At 38.2% G+C, this 25,049-nt stretch overlaps 1 protein-coding gene across 3 annotated transcripts in view; it reads left to right on the plus strand.

Annotated features, from left to right (window-relative positions):
• Nckap5 (NCK associated protein 5) overlaps nt 1-25,049 on the plus strand; it is an 864,637-nt gene that overhangs the window by 726,616 nt on the left and 112,972 nt on the right. For all 3 annotated transcript variants that reach the window (XM_090342913.1, XM_090342914.1, XM_090342915.1), the window contains one exon: nt 20,511-20,612. In XM_090342913.1, the coding sequence (XP_090199039.1) occupies nt 20,511-20,612 (102 nt within the window). The remainder of the gene's footprint in view (nt 1-20,510; nt 20,613-25,049) is intronic.

Here is a 25,049-nt window from a genome sequence, read left to right on the forward strand (position 1 = left end):
TAGATGGTCATCCTGGAAGTTCATATTAAATTTGGTGGCTTACCTTGAACATGCTGTGTTTCATTAGCCACTCACCTATGTAGAGACACAGGAGAGAGTGATAATTTGTCTGTGTGCCGTGGGCAGTGCAAGGACAGCGATAACATTATGGATTAGAGTCCTCGAAAGTACTCTTGCAGTTGAGAAAGTTGGCTTCAGGATATCTTCCCACCAAAATCAGCTTAGGGAGCTCTGAGACTGTTTGAGACTGCTTTTGTCATTCAGATATACTTCTTCTAGCACACATTACACTTGACTCGTCATTGAGTCAGTCAGTCACAGCTATGCTTCGCACTCAAAGATTTATTTCTTACCCCTGCTCAATATCTTTAGCCAGTTAGCAAGTGAGCACTGTATATCATAGACACTCAGGATGCGTCATGATGGACCAGCTAACATCTCAAACATGGCCAGCCACCAGCTCAGGAGGAAAAGAGTTATGGACAAGTATGGAGATTAGAGGATGTCCATCCATATTGAAAATACTGTGGTCTAAAATATTCCATTCAAAGTAATTGTGCAGAACTATTGATACCCAAATATGAGAGGAAGTATAAGAGGTTAATGTTCTAGGGAGAAAGAAAACTAGGCTTTCACAAGAAGCTTTTACTGCAACATGTAATCAAAACCTTGCTCCCTTCTTTCATTTACTTGAGAGCCTGGAATTTCAAATCATTTTCCTTCCTAGCTTTCATTTCTCCTAGGATTGTCCACACAAACCTGATGGTAGTCTATGAAACCTAAATGCAAACATGCTATTTGGAATTTATGGAAAAGCCTTTTGTTTTTCCCAAAGAAACAGACACGTTACAATTACAGTTATTCTCCATTCATGCTTACATCTTCTTCTAGCTTGAAGATGGGGACAATATCAAGACCTGAAGCAGCTATCTTGGCATGAGCCTCTTGAAAAGATGGCAGGGTAGAACAGAAAGAAGAAAAAAAAATCTATCTACCCCACTAACTCTGAACTGCCTACTTATGGGTTTTTACTTTGTGATAACTGCTTAAGTCACTGCAATTTATGCTTTCTAATTATTTGTTGCTAAATGAAGACCTTTGGTAATTATTATCTATTTTAGACTTTTAAAGGAAAGCATCTCATCTGAAAAAGTGCATTATCTACATCCACTCCTCTGAAATCAAAACATGGTTCAATGATTTCTAATCCATGATTTTGTTTTAGTATACTTTTTTTGTACTTGGCTACTAAGGAGATCATACATTTAATGTTGGCTTGCTGTTTCAGGATAAACAAAGTTATGATGCAATAATAAAAAACAAATCCTGAAATGTGAGTGACCACTCTTCTCTGCATATTTTGTGAGATAAAGAAATCCAATGTGTTTAAGAGACTGTGTTCCTAAAGCTACATGTAATTCTAACACACACAGTCTTGGTCATTCTTGAATTTAAAAGAAAATTTCCCATTTCAAAGGATGCGTCACTCACAATCCATGAGTGTTTGGGGGTTTCTGAAGAGGAGATTCATGCATTATTCTACCAAGGTTACCTTGTTTACAAGTATATTTCCAATGGTCACTGTATCTATCCAAAAAAAAAATCCCCAAATAACTTTAGAACATTTTCTTTTACTCTCCTCTTTCAAATCAAGGACTTTCTCAAAAAAAATAAACAAACCATTTAATAAAAGCATAAAACTTCCATTCTCCCATTTTTAAGAACTATTTTGTCTTCAAATCTTAATTGAGAATCCAAGATATTTACAGAATAAAATCTGTTGAAATGAATGAAGAGATTGTAAGATGTTCTAGAAACTTTCTTATAAAGTCTTGGAACTACCTCTGAGACTATCTGCCTATGCCGACAATTTTACAGAATGTAGCTTGCCTTTCAAAATGCAAAACATTTTCGAACAGAGACATTAGCTTGCTCAATATTAACCCTGATGAAATCAGGTTTTGTGTGTGAAGGAATGAGTGCCTCTACTCTTGAGAATTGGGTGCCTTGCTATCCAAACTGATGCCACGTAACAGGAACTAATCTTTGTCTACTTCTCCTTTCACATTCTCTCACGTTCTCATTTTCTCTTTAAATTTTTAACAGTGTGAGTGAATGATTTAACTTTTAAAAATCTAATAAGGAAGACTCTTGAAAAGCCACATTTCTTGCTTGTCACCAGAGTTTCTTGCTGGAAGGACAGTTCTTTGCTTTATGTATTGATCTCTAATATCTTCCTCAAGCCTTGTCTCTTCTTTACCTCCTACAGGCAAAGGATGAGAGGTAGATAATGGTATTAATTTTCCAGACATCTGAACATGTTCTAATGGCCTTTTGATGTTTGAAGATAGTTTTCCTGTGAGCCCACCACAGGGCCAAAATGTCATTAAGCTATAGATTGCAACAATACATAACATTCATAGCTGTGGTGCTCACCTTGATGATGAAAAGAAAGCTAATCTATTTCAGTGAAGATTCAAATGCACATTAAGTTTCCTATTCAGCTAGGGTGGGTGCTTCCTGAAAGTAAATGGCCTGATTTGGGCTAGCTGAATCCACCTGGTTTCAAAGTCAGGATCATCATGTGAGATGGGGTCTGGGGAGCTTATAAGCAGTTCTTAATCATGGACCATTTTTATGGTCAAGTAAGCCTGTGTTCCCTTTCTCAGAAAGATGTTTTAAAATGCACAACATAAAAGGCACAGAATTATGAAGGAAAGCAATTACAGTCTTCCCTAGGTATCCCACAGAGAACTGGTTCCAAGATTCCCTGCAGATTCTAAAGTACACAGATGCTCAAGCCCTTTCCATAAAATGGCATAGTAGTTGCATATAATCTATACACATCCTCTTCTACTCTTTAAACCATACCTAGGTTACTTATAATACCTAATATAACGCTAATTCTATGTAAATAAATATTTTTTTCTGTTTAGGGAATAATGAAAAGGAAAAAAATTCATTACACTTTCCGTACAAAACCAGTATTGCTCCAGTTCTTTCCATCCATGTTGTTATAGACCCCATGGATACAGAGGGCTGTCTAGATATTGGGGCACAGTCACTAAATTATAGTAAAAATATACATCATATACTAATATACATGTCTGGCTTCTAAAGCATAAGTTCAAAGAGAAAGAGCCAATATACCTTTTAAATAATGTGTTGTAGGTAAAATATATTGAAGTATTTAAAGTAAAATGTTTTAAGATGTGATTCTGTTGGAGAATATGATTATATGACTTATTTTTGAGACAAAGATCACAAATTTATACCATCAAGTTTGATATATAACTACTGGAAGGTATGCTAAATGTTAATTCAAGTTTAGGAAAAGTATGACACCTTAAATTATATGCCAAACCCATAATGTCACATGTTGAAACAAAAACACAGGTAATATGAAGTATCTGTTTCCTAGAAATGACAAGTCTATATAAACAAAAGAAAAGATATTTGTCTCATGTCTCTCAATAAGAGTTTTATATATTTCCTTAGACACTGTTTGGGTAGATGTAGTTCATATTTGATGTCACTCCTATTTCTTAATAGATCTTGGCTCTTGAATTGGGAAAGGGTGAGTCCTACAGAGAAACCAACCTCACTGTCTTCTTTTGGCTCCATTATCTATTCTGGTGGGCTAGTATCAGAGTTAAAGGATTTGTTTCATCTCTTTTTTGCAGCTTCTTCCCCAGGTTTGGGGCTTTACCAAAGACACTGACATTATGCCAGTTCTGTTCTGGCACATTACTACCACCTGGGCAGTAATTGTTTTATAATCTGACATCTGAAGCTCTCTGGGGGAAAGAAAGGCAAAATGATTTCAAGGAATATTATGAACATTTTACTTAGGATTCAATGTTGTTTCTCTCATGCATCAGTTTTAAGGGAGAGTAAGTTCACATTAACTTCTATACAAGTGTAATTATCAGAGAATTTCTTAAATCCTGAGAAAAGTGAGATTTAAAACCAGGAAACTTTTTATTTCTTGTAACATACTACACAGAAACTGATTTCCCTTGTCCCATTACATAGTGATAAAGCAGTTTTTGATAGCAGCAGCCAGTGTGATAAAATGATTATGGCAGCAGTGAGAAAGAATCTAATAAGGGAATTGATCTGCAGATTCCAATTCTGTAAGAGCCAACATCGATCAACATAAATGTCAATAATGAGATCGTATGGTGAACTGCCTAATTCCTTCAGATGATTCTAAAGTCTAGTGACAGATTCAAGAACTAAATGTGAAAAGGAATATAAAACTCTTGCTATCACTCCACTGACCAACAAAAGGCTCCAGAATACATTGATGCTGCATGAAACAGTCTATATTGGGTAAGATGAGTAAGAAAATAATAAAGGACTTTCATATTGTCCCATAGATATTGCCCATCTCACGTGATGATAGTATAATCCTGCTTCTAAAAAGTAGGTATGATTAGTGCAGATCAAGGAGAGGGCCTGGAGAAAGTTAATGGTCTTATTGATGTGTGTTTTAGAGAGGCCTTATCTTCATAGAGCTGTAGCAAAGGACACTTTAGCCTCAGAAATGTGGCAAGAAAGGTTAGGTGGGGTAAAATCCTTAAGTCTTAACTTGTTATGCATGCACTGATTATATGTTTCCAGGGTTTAACTGATTCTAACTCTGTTAGAAATCACAGGTACTAACCATACAAGTGACACGAAGCCTGCTTCAGGGTAAGGAAAACTGGGAGGTATTACAGCATGAGAAGCTGCTAAAGAGCGGGGAAGTCAAGTCAGGTGGGTGTGACTACCAAGGGACACTGGCACCATCTTGAGGAGGAAGGCCAATGCTCAGGCCAGTGTAGGATTCTTCCCATATTTCCGATCTAGGAAATAGCATCATCCAGCCCTGTTGTAGACCAAGATAGAAAATACACCAAAACAGAAAGATACATAGAGTCAGTTGCTCCTGACATTCTGTCTATGAAGCACCTGAGAGTTAGTGCTGGCCAACACACCCTCCTCTGGAATACTTGCTTCCCTTTCCCTTGTTGTTGGTATTTGTTCTACTTCAACTGAGCAATCTGCTGCAGACCTCTTTCTGGAATTTGTCATCAGCAGGAAACTGTTTTAGGTCCTGCTGTAGACCATATGATACCAGCCATATATTTGGTTCTATCACTAATTGAGGGTACATGGGGAAAAATACTAACAAAGCAGGCTACTGTTACTGAAAATTATGTTAAAACTTAGAAATTTCTACTTACTCCTGTAAACTTAGCAAAGGGAGTGTGACTGAATCCTTCGCTGATGATGAGATAGCACTCTGGATATAATGAAATCCAGAGAGGTGAATAGTCACATCTAGATTCATGGAGACACTGCCTGTGTTCTCCCATGGTAGCCTAGGAGGGCCCAGTTCTTGATTTAATGCTTCGCTGTTACTGTCATGAAATTCTTAATATCTTCTTTACAAAGGGCTCCCTACACCGAGCCCACAAATTATATCCCTGTCTTGAAAATAGCTAACATTTTTCAAGCATCCAATATGCCCCAAGCGCTGTAACTAATTGAATCCTCATCTCAGCCTTATGAATTCCAGAGTTCTTTCTCCAGCCTCATGTCTTCAATAAGCTCCCATGAGCCGCTATTGTTGTTATTATCCCCAGAGGAAACCAAGACTCAAAAGATGAAGTGACTTGTCCTAATTGCACAAAGCCAGGATTTAAACTGAAAATTATGATACCTGGGGCCACATGCCTCCCTCCCTTCCATGGTTATGGATATAGCAAATGGTCACTTAGCTAATTCGTGACACTAAGTCCAAGACTAAATCTGAATAGTTAAAAGCTGATTTCATAGACCCTGGATTCCAGTTAACAGAGCTATTTTGGTCACCCAGTAAACTTGCCTGTAGACCTAGACTTTGCTCCAGTGAAAGGCTTGATAAGACAAGGTATTGAATAATCTCTTCTGAGACCTCACTACTGTCTTTTTGAATAAGTGATTCACATTTTACAGAATCACTAAATTTTTATGCACTCAAGTAAGAGGGCATCTTATTTTTATTAGGTTTTGATAAGTAAAAGTGGGTTCATGAAAAGAAATGTATCGTTCAATTTCAAATATCTGAAAAACAATGAAGATTTATGTATAACAAATACCATGAAGATCTTGAGATTATTAATGTAAAACATTCAAGCAGAAACATTTATAGTGTACCATCCACAACATAAGAAAGGAATGTGTTATTTTCCCAGTTAACTGACCACTTCCAAGTGTTGAAAGCAAAATTTTATAATCATAATTGGTTTGGGGTTTTTTTGCCAGTCCTGGGACTTGAACTCAAGGCCTAGAACTGTTCTTGGGCTTCTCAAGGCTAGCACTCTACCACTTGAGCAACCACACCACTTCTGGCTTTTTCTATATATGTGGTACCAAGGAATTGAACCCTGGTCTTTGTGCATGCTAGGCAAGCACTCTACCACTAGGCCAAACTCATGGCCCTCATAAGTAGTTTTATACTCATGATTGTTTCTGGAGAATTTGACTTTCTTATAGTTGTTCAAATAAGTCTAAGAGCAATTTCTTTTCTCTCTAGCCCCAATAGTGCTTATTTCTTTGAAATGGTTATTTATAGATCTATAACCAATTGTTATTTGAAAAATAAGAAATCACTTTTGGTATTTTATAAGGCTAGAAATGCTGGGCATGATACAAAATTAATGGGAAGCTCAGAGGAAGATTGCTGTGCATCTTTGAGGAACACTTCCATCAAACAGTTTATGAAAATAAATAAATCTTTAGAGATTTGTGAAGACTGAATAATTTCAGGATTATGGTAACTGGGAACTGTCTCAGAAGAAAATACAGAAATTAGGTTATTTATGGTTGTGCATCAAATAGCTACTTAATGAATCACAATTTCTACCTTAGGAGATTAGGAATTTACCTTTCACCTTCTTTTTCTATGCCTAGTGTTCTGATTCAATGTTGACTAAAGTCGTGCTCAATGAGAACAAATTGTTATATGCTTGGAGATTTTGCAGCTAAAAGCAACAGGGCTTTGTTTTATTTCTTTTGGAGGATTTGCCTATTTTCCACATTTTCAGAGGCAGTTGCAACTCCTTAGTTTGTCATACAGGTATTTGTCAGAGCACATCTTTGTACTTATTAGGCAAACCAGGGCAGTTTTCAGTTGAAAGCTGAATGTCATTTCTCAGATTCTGTTTTTAATTTTTTCCCTAACATACCTGAGAAAAAAATTACAAAATTGAGATTTAAGTGTAGAATTTATTTAGCAAATAATAGAAAAATACAAATAAATCCACTTGACTTGATGAATCCCATTTAATAGCTGCAAACTGCCATTTGCCAAGAAATGATTTAGTCTAGGGAAATGTATTTTACAACTAATCCTTTAATGTCTGTTTTCCATATTACCCTTCCCACTGTTAATATTGAACAATATTGTAAGCTGGTAATTTTAGCCCCTATATTTCAAATTGCTATTAGGAAACCACATAAATAACAATTTTCAACTGATTATTTATAATACCATGAGGCATTACTTACTATGAGGTAAAAGAACCATAGTTTTTTTTTTAAATACAACTTTCAGAACAAAACTATGGTGAGGCTGTGATATGGATCTTTAGAACAAACTCAGTAAGGCAAGCCCAAGGATTAAGTAAGAGTGAAATCCTGACAGTGTTCAACACAACACTCATTATCAAGGTAGCGGAGACTGTGGGCTTTCACTAAACATTCAGATAGAAACTACATTTATGTTAGGCATTTGCTCAGTTGTTGTCCATTGAATGAGACTCCAACAATTTGTCCTAAAGAAATCAGGACATTAGACAGTAAAGTGCAAATGAACGCACATCGCAGAAGCTATTTTCATCATCTCTATTCCTGCTTCTCCTATCCCCTGCAGTGAGGAGCCTGTGGAAGTCCCAGTGGCTATGCAATCATCTGAACAGAATTTCATCTCTTCTAATATTTCCTTTAATAATGTAAGGAGTAGCCCATCTTATAAATTATAAATAATTCTACGTAATACTTTTCTAGCTCTCTGGAACATTATGAAGGCATTTCCACCCTTCCATAGAGATAGTTTTCTTCCCCTAATGTTAAATTATATTCATTCTCCTCTCTCTCTACCCCCACCCCCTCTCTCTCCCACTCTTACTTCCCCTCCTCCTGTTGGCACACCTGGATATTTGTTATCCTTTCTCAAATTATTTCTAAGTAATTGTACAAAGGAGTTTCCATTTAAGAAACACCTGCATATTTTAATGGACACATTAAATTTGGCAATATTTCTAGGGAATCATCGGATGTTTTGACATATATAAACATTGTGATATTTTGACATATATGAACATTGTGTATGGTTCAAATCAGAATATGTCTGCTCAAATGCTAATCATTTCTTTGTGATGGAAAATATTGAAAGTCTCTTCTTTTAGATTTTATCTGTTTTGAAATATGTAGTACACTATCTTTTCCCTTGTACTGTACTTAGACCAACTTCTGCCCATCTGGTTTCTTGCTGACCATCTGAGTAACGCATGTGACTTTGGCATTATGGAGGTAATCACTGCATGTCTTCAGGATCAGCAGTTACAGTTCTTGGAAGCAGGCAGTTCTTTACACAGTTCTAGCAAGCATGATGCTTGCTAGATGAGACCCTTGATTCTCCTTTGAGGGACTAAGCATACTGGGAAGGCATAAAAGTTGTATGACTGTTCACTAAGTCTAAATATCCTCCCTGGAACCCCTCTAGTAACTACCATTCTAGACCTTTTTTTCTGGTGCATGGATAAGGGGAAGGGAGGACTATACTTAGCCTCATCAGTAGGGAAAATTTGGGCAAAGGAGCAGAGGAGAAAGCATGGCATTTAGCCAGAGTAACAAGAGTGATATAAAGTCAATCATGGCTTCTTCACTGGATTTGCTCACTCTGTGACCTGACATCATATTCTTGTATACCGAGGTAGCCATTCACCTCCTAATTCTTTTTAAATTGACTGCTGTGGTTCTGCTGAATATATTTTTTTGAGAAAAAGAAATGTTAGTTTCTCTCACTTCTGAACCAATACATAGACTCTCCCCACTCAAATCTTTATTCTATGATCAGAATCATATCATCTGAATCAAAATGTATGTTGAAATCCTGGCCCCAATATGATGTATTATATCCCATGGTGATTAGGTCATTTGAGAGCCATCACCAATGGGTTAGTATCCTAATAAAAGAGTTCCCAGAGAGCTCTCTTGTTCCTTTTACCATTGAGGGCATCAGGAGGTGGTCTCTTGTTAGTGGGAAAGTACACCAAACACTGTAGCCACATTGATCTCAGCTGCTCTCCAGAAGTAAACATTTTCATTTATATATGGCAGCTTTTATGATCATTCTTATTGTGGCAGAATGGATTCAGGGAGACCCCTCACCTGAGCAATCATTTTGTATTCCTAAATCTCAGATGGACTGATACTTAGCTATATGTTCCTAAAGGAAAAAAGAAAAAGAAAGAAAGCCATAAGGAACCCCTCTGATGAGGCCTGTTGGAGCATTCTGAATCAAGGGAGCCTGGCTGTCTTGTCCTTCTATGAACATTAGATGACAGACTATGTTTACACCTCATACCCCCCAAGGTTCAAATCAGGTTTAGACAACACAATGACAGAGATTGAAGTGCTACAAGGACAGTCTTAAAGCTGAATTCAGCTCAAACCCTTGACTCTAGAATTTTTTTTATGATGCAACATAGTTTATTGATTTAATAGAGCTCAGCAGAGTGATCACTATATTCTTGTTACAATATTCTAATCCTAACTTGCCTAATTCTCTCCTGTGTGTCCAGCACACCTGCTGGACTCACCTCTCTGACATCTTTTAGTCCCAAAGTCAGACAAGGCCTGCCTGACAGTTGTTAGACGCAGCTCCCAGTCCTGTCATGGTGTGAGCTCTGGGGCCATATTACCAGTCTCGGTCCTTGTCAGTACTCTCAGGCAAGGAGCAGCTCCTGCAGGCCAAAGATGCTCAAACTACAGTCTTGGGTAAGGCCAACAGAAATGCTGCAACCAATCTCAAAGAGATTTTAACCAATCCGAATCCAACAATAAGGAGTTTGGGCCAGAGAAGAGCAGCCAAGGACCCATGTGAGCAAAGGTCTAGAAAAAATTTTAACATGCCTTCTTGTATTTTTTTTAATCTTTTGGTAACAAAGAAATGGAGATGTTCCTACTTTCTACTTCTTAATCAGACTTTAAATTTTAGTGTGCATAAGAATAATCCTACATATGCTGGGCTCTGATGTCTCTGACATGTAGTCCTACCTTTGGAGGCTGAGATCTGAGGATAGCAGTTCAAAGCAAGCCCAGGCACGAAAAGTCCTTGAGACTCTTATTTACAATTGACCACCAGAAACCTGGAAGTAGTACTGTGGCTCAAGTGGTATGCTACCCTTGAGCTGAAGAGCTCAGGGACAGAGCAGAGTTCATGTCCCATAACCAAGGAAGAGGAAGAGGAGGAAGAGGAGGAGGAGGTGGAGAAAGAGGAGAAGGAGGAGGAGGAGGAGGAGGAGGAGGAGGAGGAGGAGGAGGAGGAGGAGGAGGAGGAGGAGGTGGAGAAAGAGGAGGAGGAGAAGGAGGAGGTGGAGGAAGAGGAGGAGGAGGAGGAGGAGGAGGAGGAGGAGGAGGAGGAGGAGGAAGAAGAAGAAGAAGAAGAAGAAGAAGAAGAAGAAGAAGAAGAAGAAGAAGAAGAAGGAGAAGAAGAGGAGGAGGAAGAAGAGGAAGAAGAGGAGGAGGAGGAGGAGAGGAGGAGGAGGAGAAGGAGGAGGAGATGGAGGAGGAAGAGGAGGAGGAGGAGGAAGAGGAGGAGGAGGAGGAAGAGGAGGAGGAGGAGGAAGAGGAGGAGGAGGAGAAGAGAAGGAGGAGGAGGAAAAGGAGGAGGAAGAAGAAGAAGAGGAGGAGGAGGAAGAAGAAGAGGAGGAGAAGAGAAGGAGGAGGAGGAAGAGGAGGAGGAGGAGGAAGAAGAAGGGGCAACAATGTCAATAATGCCAATTCTAATGACAATACTAAAGATAATAAAATACTCACAAGGAATGTATTTTCTAATAAATAATTAAGTACATCATGTTGGTGTTTAGTAAGCAAAGATGTTTTGTAATTGAAGGTTGCTTTTTTTCTTTTAAATTCTATCCAGTCCATTTCATCATCTAATACAATTATCTTGTTGTTGTTTTAGTAAATTGTCTATGACAGACCATCATTAGCCATATTTAATTGGATAGGATGAAAAGCAGTAATTCTGCAGTCAGACTGCTTGGGTGGGTGTGAGTATCAAATAATATTTATGTAACCTTAAGTCATTATCTCTCTATCTCAGTTTCTTCATCTATAACATTATATCAGTCTTTTTGTGAATCTTAATGACATTTCAAAGGATGATACATATGAAAAACATACTTCATGCTAAAAGAGCTCAATAAATAGCTATTATTGTTGAGGTTATTATTATTATTTCTTTCCCAATTATCTGCCCTAAAGAAGAGTCTAAGCAGTCAAATCACCATGACAACATCGTGTATCTGATAGGAATGGCCCTGGATTATGGACTTAGTACTTAGGGAAAAGCAAATATCCACCATAGGACTTGACTCATAAAAGTCAATGGAAGCCAGGCATGGCTCACACCTGTTGTCCTAGCTATTCAGGAGGCTGAGATTAGAGGATTGTAGTTCAAAGCCAGCCTAGGCGTGACTCTTAACTTGAAATAATCACTAAAAATCCATCATAGAGCGCTAGCCTTAAACAAAAACGTGCAGGGTTAGTGCCCAGGACACACACACACACACACACACTCTCTCTCTCTCTCTCTCTCTCTCTCTCTCTCTCTCTCTCTCTCTCTCTCTCTCTCTCTTCCTCTCTCTCTCTTCTCTCTCTCTCTCTCTCTCTCTCTCTCTCTCTCTCTCTCTCTCTCTCTCTGTCTGTCTGTCTCTCTGTCTGTCTGTCTCTCTGTCTGTCTCTCTGTCTGCCTCTCTCTCCCTCTCTCTCTCTCTCTCTCTCTCTCTCTCTCTCTCTCTCTCTCTCTCTCTCTCTCTCTCTCTCTCTCTCTCTCACACACACACACACACACACACACACACAGACAAAGAGAGTATCAATTTCTTTCCATTTGGGCCTAGAAGGGAACACATGTGGAGGTACAGCTGGTTACGCAGTATCCTGGAATATGCATGCTTTTTGTAACTTTGGATACCTTCCTCAGCTACTGTCATCTTGAATATTACCTCCCTAAAGTTTAATATAGCAGCTCCTTCTACAAAGTATTTTGAAGATTCATGTGATAAGCTAAAGAAAAGTAACTTCACACTTTCTCTTTTCCCCCAGAGCCAGACATAATTCATTTCTTCCCAATAATGGTACATTAAACTCCAGTGACTCTCACTTTCGAATAGGGCTGGGTCTCCTCCCCCACCCCCACCAAAAAAAAAAAAGTCAGCTGTGTTTTCATTCCTTCTAGTATCTTTAGTTCAGTGAAATCCAAAGGAAAATTTGCTCTCCCCCTGAATGTGAAAAGCAAAAAGCTTTAGAAAGTCAGGACATTTCAAAACTAGAACTTGATTAAAAATGTAAAAAAAAAAAAAAGCAGGGTAGATAATTTTACAAAACAGCAGGGGCAATGGGAAAGCATTTATTAAAGAACCTGTTAAAGTAATTAGTGATAAAAATGGAAATTTCAGGCACTTCTGTATCTCTTAGATCCCAGAATAGGTCAGGCTGTGATGAATCACTTCCTCCCTCGGGATGAATTCATAGAAAAAGACAAAAGGGAGCTTTGGGGGTTTTAGGACCAGCAAGCACGCTTGAGGCATTTGTGGGAGGTCACCTGCCCACAGGTCTGATTTGACCTGATGAGGAAGTCCTAAGCCTGTGTCTAGTTTCTCAATATTCTTTTACTTTCCTGTTGATGTTGCATTTGGAATAGTGCTGATTCTTATTTTTTGTAAGAAAAAATAACTTTATACCAAATATTTGGGGGCTTCTTACAAAAAGCAGATTCCTTCTCTATCCAACAGTTATTGCACAAAATATTATCTGCTACTATTTCACTGAGCTTTTTTTAAACACTGCCAACCTCTACCAAGTTTGAAGTTGGTTTTTTGTTCCCTCTAATTCCTTCTTTTAAGTGAAAGCAAAAGGAAATACCTCCATATTACTCTTGCTCTTCCTTTAAAGCATTTTCTGCCTGAAGAATTCTTACTCTTTCCTTCCTATGCGTGATTGGGCTCCTCATTGATCTCATAAGCTCTACTAATGAGCTGTAGGAAGTCTCTCATAGTGTACAGTCAGGATTCTGTACACAGTAGATAATTCATAAGCGCTTCCCGGTTCCATTCATTCTAGTGAGGCCTCCTGAGGGAAGGTATGCTGTCTTTATCTTCATCTGTCCTCCCATGGGTCCCCACTCTGAGAGTCTTCAGGGCACTGCTAATGGAATTGTGGCAGGTAGGATGGGTAGGAGATGCTGTAGCCATCAATCTGCTGCAGAGACCCAAATAAACTTCCTAGTTACTAAACCCAATGCTACTCCCTTAAGCCACCATTGGTTATCCTGGTAACCAGGACCCATGAAGAATGTTTTGAATACAGCTGTGGAATAATTGTTTTTAAAAGCATCTTTTAACCTTGGATCCCAGAGACACATAGAATAGCATGTGGAATCATGCCTTTTTTCTAAGGTAACACACCAAGCAAGATATAATGCACCTAAGGGTAGATACCCAAAGCAAGTTAAAAAGTTGTCAGAGAAGATAATTGTAGCAAGGACCACTATGGATGAAAATGGAGTTACAAAATGTCAGGCTCGGAACTGAGAAAAACCTCGATGAACTTACTTTTCCAAATTCTAGAAGAACATTCAAAAGGTATACTATTTGCATGCCATCAGCAAAATGGGAGATATTGTGTTTTATCTTTGGATCCCAAAATGGAAACAATGGAATGATTAATTAAACATAATTTTTTATCCAGAAAGAATTTTTTCCTAGGCTCAAATTTTTTGTGAATTCAAGAAATGACCATATAATACTCAGTTATATAATATGCAGTCATGTAATATTCAGTTTTATAATAAATTCTTAATCGGTTAGAATGAAACCTGTGAAATGTGAACCCAGAGATCTGGCCCGGTTGATCAGGATAGAGTTTGCAAGTGTTGATGAAAAGTTATATTTCCAAAAATGTAATATGTAAGACAAAACTTTGGAAGGTTTGAGAGGAGGGAAGACTGTTTGGTTAGTAAATCTTCCATAGAGAATTATGTTCATCAGACTGAACTATTCTGGGTAATTTCCTTGAACTTACTTTTAGTCGTTCTTATGTGTACCCATGAAAATTGCCTTATTACTCAACAGAAGGAACAAAGCTTTTCTACCTTATGGCTGATTCAGAACCATATTTTAAACACTTCTTTTAATCATATGCCACATCTACCACAGCTGCTTCCTACTCCTGTAATAGAATACAGGAAATCAAAAAAGTTAGTAATATCAAAAGATGCTCAGAGAATTTCTGAGGGACTCCCTCCAAGTCTGCCTCTCTTGAAGTGGAATTAAAGGAAATAAAGCACTAGACTGGCTGAGAGCCAAGCGTAATACTGAGTTGAAGGAACAGGAGAGGCCCTGAGAATCTCCTGGAAGCCATAAATTAGGATTATTCTCTGGAGAATAGACACAGACTTATTTAAAATCAAAGCCATAGACTTCTGTTTTTTTTTTTTTTAACTAGTAAGTTCTTCAGAAATCAGCCCTGGATCTAGACCACAGGTGTGATTTCTAAAGAGGACCTTGTCTAAATGAGCAACTGGACAGATGGAAGAGAGACGCAGGGCTCAGTAAAACAAGTCAGTTAGCAGAAGTGAGTGACCAAAGACAATGCCTTGCCATTCTTGTGGGCTGTGTAGTAAAGAGTGAAACACTTGTGAATGGGCATCCTACTAGAAACTCCTTTCACAACACCTCTAAATCCCCTGTACTGCACTTCTATGAACAGAAAAATACTTTACAGGGAACAGAACACACTGGTGACAGGATTCAAGGACAAGGTTAGGGACATATGAATAACACTAGATCGTACAGGGATTAACAAGAATTACCTTGCAAAGAAAACTCGAAATAAAGAACTGTCACATCACAGCTACTCCCCACCAACTGAGACACTTTTTCCACAAAAAGACAAAAAAGATCTCTGATGAATATAAACAGGATTCTTTTGAATTTTAGACAGATTATGTACAAGATTAAATAAGTCAGAGTATTATTGAAAGAATCAGATTAAAAATATGAGTTTTCATCTCCACTCTGTTGTCTAACCTAAGGTGTTTATGTTGCTGGAATCCATGAATCAAAGACAGGCTGTACTTATACTCATAACTTCTCTTCTATGCAAATATTTGTCTTTTAATAAATGGGAGAATAATTATACACATGCTTATGACATTAAGCTAATTCTCTCAAGAAAATGAAAAGGGAGTCATGGTTAAATGATTCCTTTGGTCCTTTCTTCTTGACTTCTGAAGCTGAGCTAATAACTTCTGAAATCCTGCCATGGAAAAATTCACACATTCTTTTCTCCACTTTAAGAAGTACAAGAGAAAATACTTACAAAAAATGCTCATCGTCTGATTTTACTTGGTATGCTTATGCAGGATTTCCTATACTCTCTGAACTTCTTAGACAAAGATCTGTGTTGTTGTTGTTGTTGTTTTAACCTCACTTTGTACCATTAATAAAGTCTCTATGTCTTCCTGGCCATAGCCATCACTGCCTTAATGTGAAGATACCGACACATACTGAGTCAAAACCTAGAGGCAGAACCTATTAAATGTAGCAGCCTTCACTGAGCACTAGGGAATTGCAGCATGGTGAATAAGGGGAGAAAAGTAATGGAAAACTCTGGCCTCTAGCTCCAAAAGGTCAGAGCCCACCTAAGTCTCCATTCTCCATTGTCATCTTTGACTGCCCAGCTGTGCAATTAGTCACTGCCACTCCGAAGGAGCCACTCAAGCTGCATCAGACCAGATAAAGGACAAGCAGTCCTTGACGTAGACTGTGCAAGAGAATATTTACCATTCTATGACTGGGACTTGTTAACCCCCGATCCACCCCAGATAAGACGCCCCCCATGTGTGGGTGTATTTGGTACCAGCTGGCTTGACATTACTATGGCTTTGAAGCTATGCTTGGTATTCTATACGGATATGAATGAAGGCTGCATCCTGACTACAAATTGAGTTATACTTTAGCTCTTCAAGCAGTCTCACATCCCTGGTCCTCTGCAGGATTTTGCATTATCTCCATGAAACAGAAACCTCCAGTGTAGGAAACAGATTTTGGTCTGGTGGCATAGCTATAATATTTACATGTATAAATGAGTGCACACATAGACACATAAGTATTTATTTATGCCCACTTATTTGTATGTAAGATGTACATGTGCATGTTCAATTGAGTGGCTACTCAGTATGCTTGTCTCAGCAGGGAATATTAGGCATCTCAATGTTTGCTGTATACCAAATAAATACCAAATGAGTTAGCCTCAAACTCAGTAGCTAAGTAGAAGTTCATGTGTTCCTCATGTAAAATCCAAAAGAAGCATTCTGGATCCCAGAGTGGCTCTCTTGCATTTGGAGATTCAGGAATACAAATTTATTCCATCTGGTTGCCTCCACCTTTGATATGAGAACTATGCTGAGTGGAGCATTGGAAGGAAAGGTTGTGGAGAGCCATGTGGGATGTTCCTTGGTTGCATGTGAAGGGTAGCTTTCATTCTATGATCCATGTCACACGGTCATCTCTACCTGCAGAGGAAGAAAGGAATGAAACTTTAGGAGAGTGCCCAGAAAGAAAGTTGCCATTCCATGGCATCTAGCCCTTCCTAACCACAGAGCCAAGACAGATATGTAGTGGTGAGCCTCCCTTTTTGTGGAACTAATCATTTGTAGGAAAGTAGAACTTGTACCAAGTACAGTTATGAGAACAACCTCAATTCACTGACGGTGATCTTAGGACCAAACGCCCACATAAAGAGGTAATCTAATCCATCAGGGCAGTGAACGTACCCTGGCTTATAGAAGATGACTATAAAATTCTATAGGAAATAAAATTCTAGGGTAGTCACTAATCAGGAGCAGGGTACTGTTAGATTGACAGGAGCACAGAGAAGTCTGTTATCGAAACATAGGTAAAAGTGGTAAGTAAGGAGAAGGCTACATGTTTTCTTTTTTAAAAAATTTTGTACCAGTCCTGGGGCTTGATCTTGGGGTGTAGGCACTGTCCTTTCTTTTGCTCAAGGCTAGCATTCTACCACTTGAGTCACAGTGCTACTTTTGCCTTTTCAGGATAGTTTGTTGGAGATAAGAATCAAGAACACTCCTGCAGGGGCTAGCTTTGAACTGCTTTGAACTGCTGTCCTCAGTTATCAGCCTTCTAAGTAGCTAGGATTACAAGAGCTACAAGAGCCCAGCAAAGAAGGGTACTCTTGAGACATCAAAACTAATCTGCAAGGACAGGACAATGAGGCTGTCACATGAAAGCATAAGGATATGACTTTGCTCCCTAGCCCAGAGGTGTGTGAGGCTAACAGGCTATTCTCAAGACCAACTAAGTCATACTTAGTTTCTGAGAACATGAATTAAATGTTATAAGGTCAATTTCAATGCTTTTCTGAATAGTCTTGCTACAATTCACACTGAAAACAAAACAGGTCCGATATCCAAATTCTTCTGAGTTTGTGGGTTCTCATTGAAATTCAAAGTAGTTCAACTAAGAGATTTTATGCAGATGGACCTTACTAGTGAATGTGAACTAGAGTTCATAGGTATGGTAACGTTTCCCTCTTCACAGGTAGACTCCTCTGAAAGGAGTGTTGCATTTTGGTTTGCTGTCTCTCTTACAATGACTATAATGGAATTTGCCATGTACACATTCTACTTACTTTCCCCTGAAGTCAGAATTCAGCACAGATGCCATCACAGTAAGGGTCTGAAAAGCAATCTGGTGTATACATACATTTATGTGTCTGTCTATGAGAACATATTTTCACACATACATTTATAAATGTGAAATTATAAGACCGACAAAATCACCTGTGGACTCGAGAACTTCTGGTTATCTCAGGAGATTTTTGTATAAAGGTATTTACATGTCCTTTTCTTAAGTGTAGCCTTACCTGTAGCCTTAAAAGTTTTCTTTTTCTCTCATTTTTTTGTTTGCTTCACAACTGTAGAAACCGTACAGCAAATGATTGTACCTCGTATTCCAAGGAACTACCTCCCACAAACCTAAATTGTGGCATTATCTTGATATCTGTCTATATGGGGCAACATTGTCTCTTCTTTACTGCCAGTTCTTCAGATGGCAATGCCTTTCCCTACCTGTGATTGGAGCTATCCTTTTTGTAAGAGGTGAAGGATCTGAAACTGATAGATTTTATAAAACCTGTGCCTTAAACAGGACTGAAACTCAAGTCTCCTGGTCCTCCTGTCCCAGATCCTACTGTCTTCTACACAGATTTTACCTGGAGTAGTTGGGTAATAACTGGTAAAATAGAACATCATTTAGAAAGGTAGGACTTTACATACACATATTCATGCAGTAAGCACAATAGTGACATCATATCTGAGAAGTAATGGCGAAGTACAATCATGAACTGAATAAAAAGTCCGATATCTAATCTATAAAGGACTCTTCCCCCAAATCACATGACATACCACTCAAAACCATCATTTCTTTTGTTGAATGTCATTTCCCATAACTACTTCTACTGTTTGCATACTGATAAATGTATTCTAGGTCTTAAAATTGTAATTCTTTTGGCATTCTCTCAGCCTTTAAAACCTATAGATGAGGGTGATCAAAAGACTTTTTTTTTCCTTTATAGTCTGCACCAAGCATTAACAGGGTGCTTACTGAGTATGAAAGACTATAAGAGGTCTTGAAAATTAAACTATGAGAAAAGTTCTCTCTTTTCCCTCAGCAGACTCAAATTCTAGAAGGATTTTGAAGTAGGGATTATAAAAATTGTCCAGGAAAAACAAATCTGTTCTAGTTACCTACTGGTTCATGGCTATCTTGGAGAAATTAGAATTTAAGCTAGTAGGCAGCTGACTTTGGAGTTATACTGTCTTATGATAATACCTTCACAAACACATGGATTGAGAGAATAAAGGGTATAAGTGTGAGACAAATGAGGATGTGAGGCTTTTAGAATAAAGGGAAGTGATCTGCCTAAGCCAGGATAAAAATTACCTTCACCCCTGAGGAAGGTAAAAATATCAAGTAGGAAGATGAGGGGTACACTGTGAGACAATGAAACTAGAACAGATAGAAGAGAGAATGAGACAGTCACTATAGAAGGGTCACAGCCTGCCCCCTTCATTTGGTACTAAAGACATGTTTGTTGAGAGACCAGCTAACTATGTGGGGCTTATAGGAGCTCAACCTAAAAAGATGCATTTTTAGCGGAACTGACAAGTTTGGTTGACCTACTGGGTCAAAATGGCAAGTATGGTCACCCTCGCATTGTAAGGTGATTCAACGTCCCTTGATGGTAGAGACTAAAATATTTATAGAATCCACATCATTGAGCAGAAGGTTCTTTCCAAGATGGAAAAACCAATGTAGGAAAACTTTTCAGGGATTGCAAAGGCTTGTTTAGGCACAGTATTTGCTTACTTGATTGGATTTTCTAATGGCTCAAGTCATAAAAGTTGTAACCAAGATAAACTATGGTACAAGAGCTATTTTTGTCACAAACATTATCCATAAATCACAGGTTTTTATTGTATTTGCAATTAAACAAATTAAATTTAATGTTCACAGAAAAGTTTTTGTACTAAGTATAAAAATTAATAAAGTGAAATATCCCCGGCTTAGCAAGCCTCCCAAGCAAAACTGAAATAAAGAATTCAGTATATAATCGAATAAATATTAATGCATAAAATCCTCTGAGTCCCTAGATCCCCAATGTAATTATTTTCTATTCCCATTAATTGTTCCTAACAGATGATGCTAATGACTTTGAGTTAAAATGTGTCCAAGGGAAAATTTCACAAGATCCGTGCTGTATAGAAATAAGGTCACATTTATAATTATTTGCTCAGATTTTTAACCACTGCTCAATATCAAAAGGTTAACTTGGTGACAGATTTTTTAATGAGAATATCAAAAATTAATTTTTATTCTAGCCCATAAGTCTATTAAGGTATTAGTGCTTTCCTTGTCACTTAGCTCCCAGCTACTACTTATTTTTTCCTGGTTACTTACTTTCCCAGGAAGATTGACAGTCTGCAAACATGTGATCACTTACTATTTGTAGAATGTAATGTACACATCTGTAATACATGTTTTTTAGTTTTTTGTATTGTGTTTTGTGATCTGAAAATGTGGATTCTTTTAAGATTTTTAACTGTCCTAAGCAAGAGTTTTGAAACAAAGTATCTCTATTTGATATTGTTGTTTGGTTTTCACTAGAAACTTCACTCACGCATCTTAGATCTTTCATCTGGAGATTTGCTCTCAGAGGTGGAAAGAAGCCAAAGTCCGACCCAGTCTGGAATTGATACTGAGCTACACGTGAGTTTCTCTGTTGTCTTTGGAGCACTTGTTTAGGTTGTTTTCTTCCCATCAAATATGATGTCACAAATGAACCATAAAGTTCATCCTTGAAGTAGTATCAGGCAGAGAGAAATGTCTTTCTTTCTTGAGTTCTCTGAAGTCCAATAATGTGTCCCCCAGCTGACATAGTAAGCAGAGAGTGTCACTCTTGGTAAAAATGCCATAAATCTTGGCTTTGTCCCCAAGATACCTTTTTAGGTATTGATTACATCTCAGCATCCCTGAGAAATGGTCAAGGAGCTTTTTATTAAAACCCATGTCCCATATTATTCATACTACTTTTATGATATATTATGTATGAACTTTTAAAAATTCATGGGCTCTGCATTTTTCTCCTTTCTCTCGGGTTAGCATTGTGCTTATTTGACAAAACTTTCAGCAGCATGGCTTTTAACTCTCACTGACGTAGAGTAACTAAAAAAGAACCTAATAGCCATGTAAGTACATCAGGAAAAAGGCTAGGTTTAAAAAAATGTTATCAACCTGGTATATTGTATATATGTTATTTGTTTAATTGAAATAAGAAGGGGAAGGGGGAAAACAAGATGATTGAGAGGGGGTGAGGGGAAGGAAATGGAAACAAAAATATAAGAAGGGGTATCAGTGTGTGAGAAGTAATATACCTACTATCTGGCAAATCTAACTGTAATCCCTCTATACATTACCTCGATAATAAAAAATAAAATGAGAAAAAATGGTATCATCATTTGTAGGTAGCTGGAATTTTAATTTTGTTGTCAATTTTTGTCAGTTGTAGGCAGGATAATTCTGTATTTAAGGTAACTTTTCTTGAGTTAAGTTGAATGAATTCTCAGGGGGAATGCTGTCCATAAAATTCTAAAGGGGTCTAACCTAACCTACATTATGGTATACACATCAGGAATCTTTTTAAAGTGTGAATTTTTACCCAATTCTTGGCTTTTTTTTTTCTCTCTCTCTCATTTGTGTGTGTCTGTGTGTGTGTGTATTTAACTAAAATTACAGCTTTTAAGTTGTATTTCTCATAGTGAGGATATTCAAATACATGAATCATTCAAAATAATGATTCATTCTACACAATGAGAAATTGATATCTTGAATAAAATAAACAACATGTGTTTTGCTAATTAAACCAGTACATGATAGTGTTGCAATCAAAGCCCATACCAACTTTTCAACAATAAAGCAGTTTAATCATAAGTGTAATCTATTTCTTTTAGACGTCTGAGCTCAATGGGATTTGTGGAGTACTGCATGTCTCTGGGACTTTCGTTCATATGGGATTGTTCCTTGGCATTACTTGCCACTATTGCATTATGGCTAAGAGATAGGTCTGGAATCAGAATGCTGTGTTGGCAGGTTTACCCTCAATAGGAGAGTAAAACCTTGATGTCTCAAATTTCCCATTTAGATGTAGGTTAACAAGTTCCTTCTCTCTTTCAAAGTTTGTGTGTCATAGTCCCTGCTACCACCATGGAACAATAAATATCTGTTGCTTTAGAACTTTTCTCTTCTGTCTTAATAAACAAGCCCATGCCACAGAAACCTGTGGCAAATGTGATATGTTGACTGAGGAAATTATCTACAAGTATGTCTCTCCAGACATACTTGGCAAGCCCTGGGAGCACAGGGCTTTGAGGACCCACTTTCAGGTACTTTCATTTTCACATCATTATTTCACCACTGATGTTCAAGACCTCAAATATTAACAGGCTACCTAAATGCTCTAAAATACAATCTTTAAAAGAGACTAGGAAGCTTGGGTCTAGTTGAAGAGCTAAGACCTGACGTATGTGTTATCAGAAGATACTCAGGCCTCAGTTACCTTTTGTAGTGAGCACATTTCTTAACTCAATTTGCAAAGAATGAAACTGAGGCACACATAGACTAAGCAATTTTTCCCAAGCTCATAGGTCTATGGAGAGAAAGCCCCAGGTTTCCAACCTTCCATATGGCCTTGGAGTTCAAGTGCTCAACTTGTTCTCTAGAGTACATTATCTCTAACATGACCATTGCATGCTAATGAAGGAATGTGTCTGGAGAAGAGAGAGAGAGAAAGAGAGAGAGAGAGAGGGCAGGGAGTTTGGCCTAGTGGTTAAAGTGCTTGCCTAGCATGCACGAAGACCCGGGTTTGATTCCTTGGTACCACATACATACAAAAAAGCCGGAAGTGGTGCTGAGGCTCAAGTGGTAGAGCTCTAACCTTGAGAAAGTCCAAGGACAGTGCTCAGGCCCTGAGCTCAAGCCCAGGACTGGCAAAAAAAAAAAAAAAAAGAAGAGAGAGAGAGAGAGAGAGAGAGACAGAAAGAGAGAGGAGGGGGGAGATAGATCACTCTGTAGCCATGCTGTCAGAAATTCTATTCTGGAAAATATTTTAAACTCAAATATCAATGAGTCCCAAAGACTGGCTGCTCAAAGCACTGATCACAAACCAGTAGCATCAAAACACTTGAACAGTTAAACTTTTACACATGGGTTAGATCTTATGGCAGAGCAACTGAATCAAAATCTGGATGTTAGCTAGATCACTAGATACTAGATAATCTATGTGCACCTTAAAATATAAAAAGCATATCTCTGCCCTACCATTCCTCACATGGCATTGATGTGCCTTCATCACATCCCCCAAGTACCCTTCAATTACAACTGAGCATTCAAAGTCAAGGCTAAGATAGAGTCAGGGGTTGCTTCTCCCATCAACCCATCTTCTATGTTCCAGATTCCTGGAATGGTAATACAGTCGCAGTGGGGGCACACAAATGAGTGATGACTGGACATGAGAGTTTAGGCATCAAAGAGCATGAGAAGTGAGCTGTAAAAGCATAGTTTTGACAGCCAGAATGGCAAGGGATAGGTGGGGAAGCAAAGGGATTCACACATAAGTGTTCAGTTCCCTGGGAAAAAGCAGCATACAGACTATTCCTGGAAGCTGAGTCCAATGTGAAGTATCATTGGAGATGTTTAACTCTGGGTCACCTGAAATAACTCAGATAAAATATCTCCCTGGAGAATAGACACACCAAGAAACGCAGAGGCAGCCATAAAGAAAAACACCAGCAGATTACTGAAACGGCAAAATAGGAGAGAACAGGGGATGGAGATATTAGAAAGCACACAGGCAGAGAGGAGTCTAACACAGTTCTGCTGAAAGTTTGTTCAGGGTGCCTTCCAGTACATTTTCCATAGCAGAGTCTTAAATGCAAGTCATTCCTGCAAGATACAGCCACTAGCTCTAGGCATCTGTTGTGATACCAATATGAATTCCCTTTAACTAAGTGACACCTAGCAATATTCAAAGGCATCCATCAATACATATTGCTGAAAGCTGGATTTTACGACAGGTTTCTTCTTTCATGGTTAGAACCCAATTTCAGGAGCACAGAAATAGTATATTGAAAACTCTTGGCATTTTTAGATTACTTAAACTTATGGCTATGTATAAAAATAAAATATTGATAGCCAGCAGTTAAAATCATTAAGCACTATGGATATTGATTAGCAAGCAAATTAAACATCATGTCAGAGTTTAATACTTACCGTAAGTACTCTCATGCAGTCTTTACTTTCAAACCCCAAGCAGGTGTTCAGTCACTATCAGTTGAAATTGCATTTGGAAAACAGTGATAAGTACTCAGGTACTAAAGACACCCATAAAGTGTCAATACATTGCATAAGTAAGAGGCTTTGCTGCTCTGTAAGTGCCACAAAGACAGATGGCTTCTCATTGAAAAGCTTCTGAAACAAAGCTTTCTATGGATAGGTGGCTGGAATTAGACGGTAATAGAGAGATTCTATTCTCAGTGGTTGAGATGCTAAATTAATTTAGCCTGTCCAGTGTGTAAAGCTTCATTTGTTACATGAGAGGCCTATAATGTGTCTGTCAGGATTAGCTTGGATATTTACCACTTTATATGTTACCCAACCAGAATTCTAACAGCCTGAACCTTCTTCAGGGTTACATTTAGACAGCCAAGTGAGTCCCAAAAATCATATCTTTTGAAGTGATAACCTAGCTTCATGTTTGCTGTGTGTGTTTTCTTATAAGTGGCACAGATAGGATGCAAGCATTGATGCACAAACTAGAATAATACCATCAGAGCCAGAAGTCTACAGGAAGATAGTAAGACCTCATGGAAGTTGATCTGTGCTCAAGGTTGTATATTTGTTGATGGTACATAGCCAGCTCTAGACTGGCTACCTCCTGCTTATAATCCTGAACAATATAGCTTTGCATTTGATTTTGTCTTCTTCCAGTTGTGACATGTAAGCAATAATTTTGTTTACAGTGCTACAAAGATTGAACTAGGACCTCCCACATGCTAGTCACCGTTCCACCACTCAGCTATACCTCCGGATCTTGACTTGTGTTTTGATATTGGTGTGATTTTCTCACCATTGTGATAAAATGTGAAACCA

This window comes from Megascapheus bottae, chromosome 12 (genome assembly GCF_031878675.1).
Source record: "Megascapheus bottae isolate mThoBot1 chromosome 12, mThoBot2.hap1, whole genome shotgun sequence".
Taxonomy (NCBI): domain Eukaryota; kingdom Metazoa; phylum Chordata; class Mammalia; order Rodentia; family Geomyidae; genus Megascapheus; species Megascapheus bottae.